The sequence below is a fragment of the Penaeus vannamei genome, chromosome 3 (assembly GCF_042767895.1).
Source record: "Penaeus vannamei isolate JL-2024 chromosome 3, ASM4276789v1, whole genome shotgun sequence".
Classification (NCBI taxonomy): Eukaryota; Metazoa; Arthropoda; class Malacostraca; order Decapoda; family Penaeidae; genus Penaeus; species Penaeus vannamei.
This window is the reverse complement of record NC_091551.1, coordinates 37,909,021-37,921,520: the sequence shown is the minus strand read 5'-3', so window position 1 is coordinate 37,921,520 and position 12,500 is coordinate 37,909,021. Positions and strand designations below refer to the sequence as shown.

The following is a 12,500-nucleotide window of genomic DNA, read 5'->3' as shown; positions in this document are numbered from 1 at the left end:
GGCAAGGACTCTAACTGGGAGGACAGTGACTCAAAGGATGAGTCTGAACTATCTGACTCAGAGTTAGACGTTGACTTTGTCACTGCATGACTTGTGATCAGATGCTGGCATCACAATGCTCCTGGTACTTCCTCCTTTGTGTGGAGGAAGAGGGAGAACAAACCACGGCACTTTAGCTTCACTGCAGCTCATGGGGTCAAGGTTCTTGACCTTGATGCTGCTTCACGACCTGAAGAAATCTTCAGCAAGTTTTTAACTGAGGAACTTTTGGAAAAGATTGTACAGGAGAGGAACCGGTATGTGCATCAAATTTTGCTACTTGTTTACTGGTTATTGCTGGTTTGAAAATATTTATTTAAAATATCAAATTTTTCTAACTCTTTTAAACCCTTTTTTATGTGGATAATTCTCTTTTTCCCACAGTTATGCTGCACAGCACTCAAGGACACCCTCTATTGATATGAAAGGTTGGGAGGATACTGCGGAATTGGAGCTTCAGGCATACCTTGGGCTGCAATTCCTGATGGGATTGCAGTCCAATCACCACATGGAGGACATGTGGTCTCGTGACCCCTTGATTTCGTCAACAATTTTCCCGCAGACCATGTCCTTGGACCGGTTCAATGCTATCACTTCGGCACTTCACTTTGTCAACAATGAAGCTAGCCACTCTTCTGTTGATCAGCTTTGGAAGATTAGACCTGTTATCGATGTCCTCAACAAACAATTTCTACTATCTTCATTCCCAACAAGACACTTTCTGTGGATGAGATCCTCTGGGCTTTTAAGGGGCACCATCAGGCAAAACAGTATGTGCCCAACAAGAGTGCATGCAGGGACTTGAAGGTCTATAAGTTATATTCAAGTGATGGACTAGAGGCTGGCTACACCACTGCCTTCTGCATCTGCTTGGTACAGGACAGTGGGGAGTTCCCTAAGAGCACAAAAGTGTTAATAGACCTCTTGGAGAAAGGGGGCCACATGGACAAGGGGTATGAAGTACACACCAACAGCTGGTATTCGTCCCCAAAGCTTTTCCATTACCTGCAGGCAAGGAAAACCAGTGCTGTTGGGACAGTACAAACAAACTGTAAATACATGCCGACAGACCTGCAAGCGAAAGAGCGAGGAGGGGTAGACTTCTGCAGCACAAATACAGGAATGCTTGCTCTGCAGTGGATGGACAAGAGGCCCATAACTATGCTCTCCACAGTCCACACCAGTGAGATGGAAGCTCTTTCTCCCAACTGGCAAGGACAACAATGCATGAAGCCAAAGGCTGTGTTAGAATACAACCAACATGTGAAGGGTTGACCTTGGCAATCAGTTAGTGCAGTCGCATACATCAACAAGGCAAGAAATGAAGTGGTATAAATCAATTTTCCTCAGTCTTTTGGACATGACTGTGGTCAACTCCCTGGCTGTACACAAATTCCTTGGTGGTAAAATGGCACAAGCTGAATTTAAGATAGAGCTGGTGCGAGGCTTGCTACAGAGTGGAGAGAACCGAGGAAAGAAAAGGAACCATCTTGTCCCTGCTCCTGCTGTCTTAGAACACATGCCAGTGGACACACCCTTCCGTAGATGGAGAAGATGTGCCGTCTGTTGGAATAATAAGGGGAAGAGAAAGGAAACCAGGATAATGTGCAAGATATGTGGGGTCTCCTTGTGCCCTTTCCCATGCTTCAGGGAGTTCCACATTACTGCAAATGCTCCCTAAGCTTGTCAACATTATGTTCTGTAAATATGTACTTTATTGTAAATGTTTTTATTTTTACAATAAAAAAAAAAAAAAAAAAATCCTTGAAAACACACCACTTCCTTCACACCGTAAACTACCACACACATGTAGTAACATAGAGTATAAGTCAGTAAGATGTTCAAATTCTATGATTTTCTGATTCAGACTTCAGTACTATTCTTACAGTCTATAAAAGCCAACACAAAAGGTCTCAGTTGTTTTACATAAATCTGAAGTATGAAGTGTCCTACAAGAGAAAAGTATGAAAACACTGGTAAACAAGGATGTTTTTCAGCCATATACCTCTATAGGTGGAAATTCTGTTTTTCATGGCACCATAACCTCCTTTTATCCAATCTTGTATATTTATATATACATTTATATATATGTGAATAGTGGGGGGTGGATGGGCACTAGTGTTGTGCAAGTTCTGTGACCTAGCATGACTGGCTGCTGGTCGAGCTTTCATGGATAAGATTGTGAATGGCTATTAAGTTTTTCTTTTCACCCCTACTAGATTGCTGGGTAACTGGTTGCAAGCAGCGAAGGATCTTAGACTGGCATGCAAGTTGGACTTCGATGAGCAGTCAGATGAGTGGTTGAAGGAGGTCTTGCCAAATGTAAGTTTTTTTTTTAACCACTTCATGCAGAAAATACTTGTGTAATGCAGTATCTCATAATTCTGTTTTATTTTTTATTCTACATTCACATGACTTTTCAGGTACTTAAGAATCTAAGAGTCAACTACTAGGCTTACCTGATCACACCTGTTTATCCCATACCTGAAAGAGTACTGATAATTTTCATGTTCATAATGATAATGATAAAAAAAAAAAAAAAAAAAAAAATCTTGAAATATCAAATCCTAGTTTTATGTTATCATTTCCCAGTGTTTGCAGTTAAGTAACCTGGTGTTGTGAATAAGTGTGTGTTTAAAATTGCAGGCAACGAAGCTAGAAGAACACAACCGAAAGTATGATCGTCTGAGAAAAGACAAAGAACTCAAGGAGAGACGAGAAAGAGTGCGTCAAGCCCAAGAGGAAGCGAGAAAGGTGTGTTGAATCTCATAAGGTACACAGATTAACCCTTTTACTCTTTAGGGATGTCTTTACCGCTTCATTTTGGTTCTTCACAAGCTGAACCGTATTCAAAAACAGGTAGATGAAATAGAATGAGTATATTTTCTGAGGAAGATATAATCGAAACCTGTCAAAATGCGTCTCTTGTATTTGGAGGTATTCTTTGTCATTCATACCTCTTCCATATCTTCACATGCTTGAAGTATGTGAAGTAATTGAATTATTGGCATATTTTTATTTTCATGTTTTTGACAGATGCAATCTGTCTTTTTTCTTTTTCATATTATTTCTTTGTTGCTTTTTGTCGTGTGTAATTTGTTGATATACTCTCTTATTTTCTTTCCTCATTTCTTTTTTTCCCCTTTACTTTTTTATGAGATTCCAGTATGGTGTTCATGGAAGCTAAGTCTAAATTCTTCCTCCATTCCTCTTGAAGATATTAATCACTTTTAGTGCACTAATGTTAAGGAAAAATGTATCTTTCATTAGAAACCCATTTATTGCTCAGAATTTTACCAAAGTTTTGTATTATTAGCGCCACTGGATCTGAATACTTTACTGCCATCATGTGGCCCAAAATGTGGGCATTAGGCTTACTTGAGTGGACACTCTGCCAGGTGTGCGGCATGTATGCTTGGCACACACAAACACTATGATGGAGTGACAAGATTCCATGCCTCTTCTTTGCATTGTTATTTTCTTTTTTTCTACATAAATATTTTCAACTTGCCATTTTCTAATGTCTAGATTTGACATTTCCTTTACTGTATCCAGATGGTAATAGACTATTTTCATTGCATAATCTCCATGTAATCTCTTTAGTGCAATAATGATAACAATAAATAATATTTTAATATCTGTTTTTTTTTTTATTTTTTATTATTATTATTTTTTTTCTCCAAAATATTCAGTTTTCCATAATACATCCTGTGTCATTGGTGACAGTGGCCAAAGTAGAATCCTGAGCATGGAAATAGTGTCCTCCATGGAGCCAGCACTCTTTCAATCACAGTTCATGAATACCACATTCCACGCTTGTTTATCAATGGAAATAAGGCATAAGCCCCCTGAAGTTGTAGATGGTGCTACATAATGATATACCCTGTGCCATTAGCTTGTTGAAGGAAGCTTGTTTTTATCCTTGATATTAGCACCATCATTTATTTGCCGTCAGTATTAGGTTTGGGCATACTGAACAAGTCAGGATTAAATGGGGAAGTTGCCAGTGGATGCCATCAACCCCGCATCATTACTAATCCCTAGTGAAGTTACTAGGTTGTTACATACACCTCAGAATTGTTTGTAAAGACTTTCTTTACTTGATCATCCTTAGGCACAAGCAGAGCAAGAGAAGGCTGGTGGAGCTTCCTTCAGCTTCCCAGGTGGTATGCCAGGAGGTATGCCAGGAGGTATGCCAGGTGGGATGCCAGGTGGGATGCCTGATGGTATGCCAGGTGGTATGCCCAACCTGGGAGATATCTTCAAAGATCCAGAAATCTTGGCAGCCATGCAGGTTAGTTCAGTTTTGTTAAGTGATTCGTGGATTGATATTTTCATGTAAGTGAGCCATCATTTATCATAATTGTATACTTTTATAACAGTACTATTTGAAGATATGGTGAAAGATGAATAGCTGCAGAGTTAGATCAGGTAAAATACAGAGAGAAGATGAATTGTCCTAAAGAGGAGGACTGATGAAGTTGAGCCTCTTTGATTGTGGTGCTGGGCCAGAGATTTGAGTTATTGGTGTACTAGTTCCATCTGGCTCTGGAAATAGACTCAGGTCTGGGATTATCCCTCTTTTGGATTAGCCTATATTTATTCCTTGGGGAAGTATGGGAGATTTAATTGAGTGTTTTTGTTTGACCAGGGAATAAGAGAAAACACTTAATTTTTTAAATTTTACCCTTCAGTTTTTTTCTGATATAATAGGCTAATTGCTTTGAAGGCAGCTGACCCCATTTAACCTTCTGCTGTGTACACAAAATGGCCTGGCAGCTGGAGATGGCTCAGGGAACAGGGTAGAATATGAGTTGTAAAATCGTGGCTTCACATGTTCTGGTTTTCTTTGAGTTTTGCATCTTGCCAGCTTGCCTCAAATAGGTTATATATACATATTAAGTCTTAATTTTAAGTAATTGCTTTAGTAGCTGTGAAGTTTGATTTTGGTTTTATTCAATTTTGGAACTTGATATTCTTGCAGGATCCTGAAGTTGCAGCTGCATTCCAGGATGTCTCAACTAACCCTTCAAACATCTTCAAGTACCAGAGCAATCCCAAGGTGTCCGCTGTTATTAATAAGCTCTTGGCCAAATTTGGCGGTGGTAAAGATATGCCCGGTGGGATGCCAGGAGGAATGCCTGGTGGTATGCCTGGTGGAATGCCTGGTGGCATGCCTGGTGGAATGCCTGGTGGCATGCCAGGTGGTATGCCAGGTGGCTTTCCAGGTGGCTTCCCAGGGGGCTTCCCAGGTGGTTTCCCAGGAGGCTCCTCTGGAGGACCTCCTCCCTCGTCCAGTGATGACCTTGACTAAGAAGAATTCTCCATCTTCAAATACATCTTTCTCAGAACAAAGTTTCTCTCTCTTTTTACTAGTTTATTGTAAATGAATTACTACAAGCACGTTTTTCATGATATGAAGTGTTCCTCTGTGCATGATTATGAAGGGAATATCTTATGCATGACTATTATTGTTTGTATATTTTTTATCTTGATTGTTTTTTTTTTTCATGTTTATCATTAATATCATTAGTGCTATTATTAATTGAATACAAATTAACATGGATTTTCTGTTAGATGGAATGATGTACGATGGGAAAATGATCATACAATACAAAAATGAAATAGATAAAGGAAAAATATTTATTTAAAGCCAGTGAATTTGTAATGAAAAACAGTTGGTGTGTGCATAAATGTAAACGTGTAAGATCAGTATTTTTCCTTGTATTTTTTTATGACTTTATTTTGCAGACAATGAATTAAGATAATCAAAATTACATAGATTCTTTAACTCTTTCAGGACAGAGATTCTTTAACCCTTTCAGGACAGAAAGATGTTGAACTTGCAATTTTCATTCATAATGAAGCTATCAGTTTAAATGGTCATGAATCTAGACCTCAAAAGTACCTGTAGTACTTTGCAACAGCAACCAAAAAGTGTCCTATTGCCTTGTGTAGTTCAAACCTACCTTTAGTAGAAAAGTAATAAATGTCTGTAGATAAAGATGTTAGTATCAAAGAGCTACTACCCAATAAGTACTGTAGATAGAGGCATTGGTACAGAAACCTGGTTTGTGCAGGAAAGCTATGACAATATGTTCAAGGGACAATTAAAGACATATAGTGGCTGTCCTTGAAGGGTTTAACTTTTTGGAAGGCTGCATGGTTCCTGTTTTTCATTGGAATATATTTTGTTTTGCTTTGTTTTTGTTTTTACATTCCTCCAACATAAAACCTCATGCTTATCTTTCTATCAATTGGAATATATTGCTAAATACACGTAACTATTGAGCAATATGGCTGATTTTCTCGAAGATGTATCTTCTCTGCAATTCAGAAAGTCTGATGGCAGATGTTTGAAGAAAGGCAAAATTTCTAAAAGATTTTTGTTCACTGCAAAAAAACCTATTTGATATTCACTTATTATTATTAATTGTGAGACTACATAAGGCATTCCTTACATCATCAAGTATGAAATTCCCTCCATGAAGGAATTTATCCAAGTGATTATGGAATAGAAGTGATGTTGATGCATAGGTTTTCAGTGTGTGTTGAATATGGTAATGCTAATGAAAAATATTTGTCAATCTGAGTCCATAATTTTAGGATTTAAGGAACCGCCATTTGTCCAAAGAAGGCCACTATTGATGGTGCATTGTCGCATAGAGTTCTGGTGCTGCAAGGTGGTATTTGGAGAAGTTTCTAATTTTGAAAGCGCATACCAGAAGAGTGGTATGTGAATTAGACTTCTGTATCCACTTTTTACAAAGGCTTGCCCACATGATTGAGCACAAATCAAGGCCATCACTGGGCTTGAGTTAAGATATGGGTTTTAGTGTTGTCCACTGTGTGTGGGCCAAAGCTGGGTTGGAGCCAGAGCAGGTTTTCCTTAAGAGTTTGTTTCTAAATAGCCTATTAAAGTGAATTACTAGTGATGATTGGAATATGATAATAAATACTATGAATGTTGGCAAGGTAATGGATATAACAGTAAAGTAACATAAAACCAAACATTTTGTAATGATATTTGCTGTGTCTTGTGATTTTGAATAACAAATAGCCTACGTGCACAAACAGCAAGACCGTGGGCACTGCACAATCATGTGGACGGACCTTAATGTGAAAAGTCAACAGCAGTATTACTGGAAGCCTTCATGTAGAGAGGTCTCATTTAGATGGATCAGACTTATCAAATTTATTTTGAAATGAACCATTAGATTTTATCAGCATTGTAGCTCTTTAAAAGAGGAGGGATAATGGAGAATACATAGGTCATGGGTTGAGTTTCCTCTTCTGTGCAACATTATTTAGAGTTGTATTTTTCACAATACATATATATATATATATATCTTCCCCCTTCTTCACAGAGCAAGCCCTAGTTTCCCTTTCACCATTTTCAAGGATATAAATATGTAAACTTTATTGGAAATTGAACTTGAGTAGATTGACATTTTTTTTCTGGTATGAATTTTTCTGGGCATTGACTAATATAATAGGAAAATAGTGAAGAAAAGTAATTATGTATTTGTTGATTTTCTTCTGTTCACTTCTTTTTCTTAGGCAAGATGTATTAGAACATCATGTCTGTGCTATTATGATCTTCCTCCACTGGGTGCCATGTGTGAGAGAAAGATCCTGTTGCAGATGGTGTTCGTAATAGCAGTGGGTAATCCAGATTTAGTTAGAAAGGCATCATGAATTGTACTGAAGCAGATGTTTATTTGTAAATAAAAAGGAAAAAGGGTACTAGTGTCATTACCTTTGCTAAGCAATTGATTTATATGCAAAAGATTTATCATTGTAGTGCAGTAATCAAATAAAATGGCGAAGATAGTTTACTCACACACATATATATTGTAAATGCCAAGATCTTTTGATTTCATATAGATTTACTAGTTTTGAGGATACAAGAAAAATTAAGAACCATCAATAAACCATTTATTCACAAAAAAATAATTTCACAATATCACACTGCTTATCATTAAAGTAATAAAAAACACTCCTTTTTAAACTCCACGACACAATGTTCCTATGGCCATACTTTCCACACTGTCCACAATCTTTGACGAGGTAGAGTAACCACGTGGTCTTGAATTCTTCAATTTTTCCAATAACGAATAAAAAGAAGCCTCTTTGCCTGGCCCTTGACTCACGTAGGTTCTTCCGCCTGTTATACAGAATTATAACATCCAAGTACTATACAACACAAATGTCAAAAATAAGAAAGGACGGGGGAAAACACCTCACCTGATGGCAATGGTCGACCCGACCATTGCCATCAGGTGCGGACCCCCGTACCCACAACCCGACACCAAAGTTCCCGAGCGAACCTTGACTCGACCAAAGGTTCGACCGAAGCATTTCGCTCGCCACGTATACAGGCGAGCGAAACAAATTACGAAAATAAACAAAATAGCCGAATTTCTTACACACACACACACACACACACACACACACACACACACACACACACACACACACACACACACACACACACACACACACACACACACACACACACACACATATATATATATATATATATATATATATGCATATATGTAGTATTGAGAAGGTGTTTGCAATGCATTTTGATATGCAACATAATATTAACATATAGAAATAAGTTTTTATTTGAAACTTTTTTGTCAAAAGGTGAACAAAACTCATGTGGAGTATTGTTTACAAATGAGTACGATTTTTCATCTTTTGCGAATGTTGTTACACACAACATTAGTTTGTTTCTGTTATTATATTATTGATATTATTTCGTTATCACCATCACCACCACCACTATCATCTTTATTTCTCTCTTTCTGTGTTCCATAGGTATTGATGTCTGCGGATTGTTGGCCATCTAGCAGGCCACGCCCCTTTATTTCAGAGAACCAGTGCTTTTCTTACAATCACGTCAGTTCTCGAAGTTCTTTCCCGTGTCCCCCTGGCGGTCAAGTGAATGCTGTGTACCCTGCACATCGCTCGTTTTCCATATTCCATTCAAAATTTTCTCTTCCTAGTCTTGTTCTACGCCGTTTTCTTGATTCTCGCATCAAAGGGTCAGTATATATTATTTAAGAAGCATATCAAATTCTCTCATTTCCAAGGACAATTGCTCTTCGGCTATGTTCCAGCTGGTGACCCGTATCTGTACAGAGAAATCCCACGGCCAAATTTTACGCAATAAATCTTCCCATTTTGATCGATGTACCGCCTACACGTCAAATTGGCATAACGTTTAGGCTGCCTTGTAAGGTCTCCAGCCGACATATAGATTGCGTGCTGGCATTCAGATATAATTTACGAATCTGTTTTATCCGATTCTCCACATAATTTGCATTCCTTTCAGACACTTCGTAAATGTTATTCTCTATTCTCTCTAGGTTTTCCGGCAAAGCTCGTTCAAACGCAACGGATGGCTCTTTTTTTCTGTAACCGCATCTAGATTGAACCCCAATTTCATTTCTTATTATCATCCATAAAATCTTTGGTGGTATTAATTGCTTATCGGACCAGACATTCTTGTGGAAGTATTCTCAAGCTCAAGCTCCAAATGCAGTCTCACAAATGAACACTGCTAACTGACAAATGTGGGAAATTGAAAATGAATAGCATCGTGCAAGTTCAAATATATCTTAGTCAGAAATTCATGTATATTTCTGACGATGTAGTCGGAACAGATCATATACATAATTTGCGCTATTGCCATATTCATTCCCACTTATATCCTTTTCTACAATTCACGATTCCTTGCTCTGCAGTTGCTTCACATGCCCTGTAAGATGGCCAGTCCCGAACCTTGGTCAGTCCACAGCATTAGAAGTGACATTGAAGGGTCGGTGACACATCTCAGAGTAATATTAGGGATGATAACATACAATAAAGGGGATGCCATTCTTTAATCTTCATAATTATGACGCAAAGAACCTTTGCACTGAAATGAAAAAAAAAAACGTTTATTTCCCTTGTGTTTATTTGTTTTAAATCCTACAAGGACGCTTTAAGCTTTATGTGGCAGCTGGGATGCTGGGCAATCGTTTTCTTCTTAGCAGATGGCTTTAGAGAATCTTGTGAGTGACTTGAAGCTTAAAGCGTAATGGTTTTGTCACTTCAGAACCATTGTTGACCAGTTAGCTGCATCAGCAAAGGATACATTTTTTTTTTCAAATAAAAAGAAATAAAGGAAAAAAGTTATAAATTGTCATCATCTTTTATTAAGCATACACATCCCCTCACTTAGGTTAGGGCGGCGAGACTTTCATTAGATTTTATTGTGAAGGACCTATCATTACCTTAGTTCCCTATACCAAGAGAGGGAAGCAGTGTACAGTATATATTTGTACTTGATTTTAATACGCATGAACTTGAATTTTTTCAGCATTGTGTATATTGTTATCTGGAATTATTAGCTTGATTTTTATTTTGCATTGCATATTTTTATGGGGAACATCACAGTGTTTAAAAACAGAAAACTGTAATTTTAAAGATGGACCTCAGAGAGAGAGAGAGAGAGAGAGAGAGAGAGAGAGAGAGAGAGAGAGAGAGAGAGAGAGAGAGAGAGAGAGAGAGAGAGAGAGAGAGAGAGAGAGAGAGTGAGAGAGAGAGAGAGAGAGAGAGAGAGAGAGAGAGAGAGAGAGAGAGAGAGAGAGAGAGAGAGAGAGAGAGGGAGAGGGAGAGAGGGAGAGAAAGAGAAAGAGAAAGAGAAAGAGAAAGAGAGAGAGAGAGAGAGAGAGAGAGAGAGAGAGAGAGAGTGAGTGAGTGAGTGAGTGAGTGAGTGAGTGAGTGAGTGAGTGAGTGAGTGAGTGAGTGAGTGTGTGTGAGTGAGTGAGTGAGTGTGAGTGAGTGAGAGTGAGAGAGAGAGAGAGAGGAGGGAAAGTGAGAGAGAGAGATAGAGAGAGAGAGAGAGAGAGAGAGAGAGAGAAACGATCTGACGATACACCAGACTAATATCCTGATTTACTCGTATATTTGACACTTCACTTTAGACACGTATTTTTCCACCATTCATTTCTCATGTTTCTAATGTTATCTCAACCGCTCCTGCCTTTACGTCGACATCTCAAGACCAATAAATTAGGTCCTTTGTCCTTACCAAGTCCGCAACGTCAATGGCATATATTCTGCGACATTTTTCAATTCATATAAAAGGTAAACGTGTTGCAAGAACGGAGATTAGTCTTGACTTTTTGTATCATCATTGTCACGATAATTGTCATCATTAGTATAATCATCAGCATTATCATCGTTATCGCCATTATCAATACTTTGGTCATCGTTATCATCGTCATCATCAATGCCATTGTCATCATTATCGTCATTATAATCATTACCATCGTCGTCGTCAGTATCATTCTTATCATCATAGTCGTCATCGCTATCACCCTCAATATTCAAATGAAGATTATCATTATCATTACTACCGTCCTTCTCTCTCTTCTCTCTTTATCATAATCCTTATCACTCGTCATGATTATCATTGGTATCATTGTCATCATCATTATCATCATCACCATCGTTACCATCGTCATCATCATTATCATCGTCATCATCATCAGTATCATTCTTATCATCACCAGCGTCATCACTGTCATCATCATCATCATTCTTATCATCACTATCATCACCCTCAATATTCAAACGAAGATCATCACTATCACGACCTTCATCTCTCCCCTCTCTTTATCATAACTTTATCACCACTTCCCCGTTTCTTCTCCACCTCCACTTCCCTCCTTTCTCCAGCCATCGCTCATGATGCTAATTAGTCTGCTCGTGGCTTGGAACTTAATTGGGGAAGAATAGGGTTTGTTGAGTTTTATTTTACATCATCATTGCTCTTTCTGTTTGGGATTATTAAAATTCGATATCCGGGGATTTTTTTTTATTGTGAATTGCGATTTTTTTTATTGAGTGTTATGTTGTCTGATATATAATTCATCGCTGCATATCTAAAAGTTATTTTGTTTCTTTGTTCTCATCTTTCGTTTGTATGTGGGCAGGATGGTCTTTGAAGGCGAGCAAACCAGATAAAAAAAAAAGGTGTATATATATATATATATATATATATATATATATATATATATATATATATATATATATATATATATATATATATATATATATATATATATATATATATATATATATATATGTATATAAATGTACGCGTAACGTAAAGAGATCACAAAATGGAAACAGATTGGCGTGGATTGTTAGAGAGAACCGACGACATTGAAAAAGAAGAGGCTACACACGCCATACTCATGGGTGACATACTAGCAATGGAAAAAAAGTGTAGCAGACATGGGTAAATTCGGAACAGGGAAGAGAAATTATGGAAAAGGAAAACAGGAAAACTCTGCCAAAAGGCCTGACGATTATGGACAGCTGTTTCTACTGCAGGGAGAAAAAAATGTACATCGAGAGCAAAACGGAGATACAAAGAATGAAACTGACTTCATGAC

General features: G+C 37.9%; 1 protein-coding gene across 5 annotated transcripts in view; it reads left to right on the top strand.

Annotated features, from left to right (window-relative positions):
• LOC113816010 (hsc70-interacting protein-like) overlaps positions 1–7,782 on the top strand; it is a 36,219-nt gene extending 28,437 nt beyond the window's left edge. For all 5 annotated transcript variants that reach the window (XM_027368029.2, XM_070144966.1, XM_070144981.1 and 2 more), the window contains exons 6-9: positions 2,259–2,361; positions 2,686–2,793; positions 4,154–4,333; positions 5,024–7,782. In XM_027368029.2, the coding sequence (XP_027223830.2) occupies positions 2,259–2,361; positions 2,686–2,793; positions 4,154–4,333; positions 5,024–5,353 (721 nt within the window). In that variant the 3' untranslated portion in view covers positions 5,354–7,782. The remainder of the gene's footprint in view (positions 1–2,258; positions 2,362–2,685; positions 2,794–4,153; positions 4,334–5,023) is intronic.
• The last annotated feature ends 4,718 nt before the right edge of the window (positions 7,783–12,500 follow it).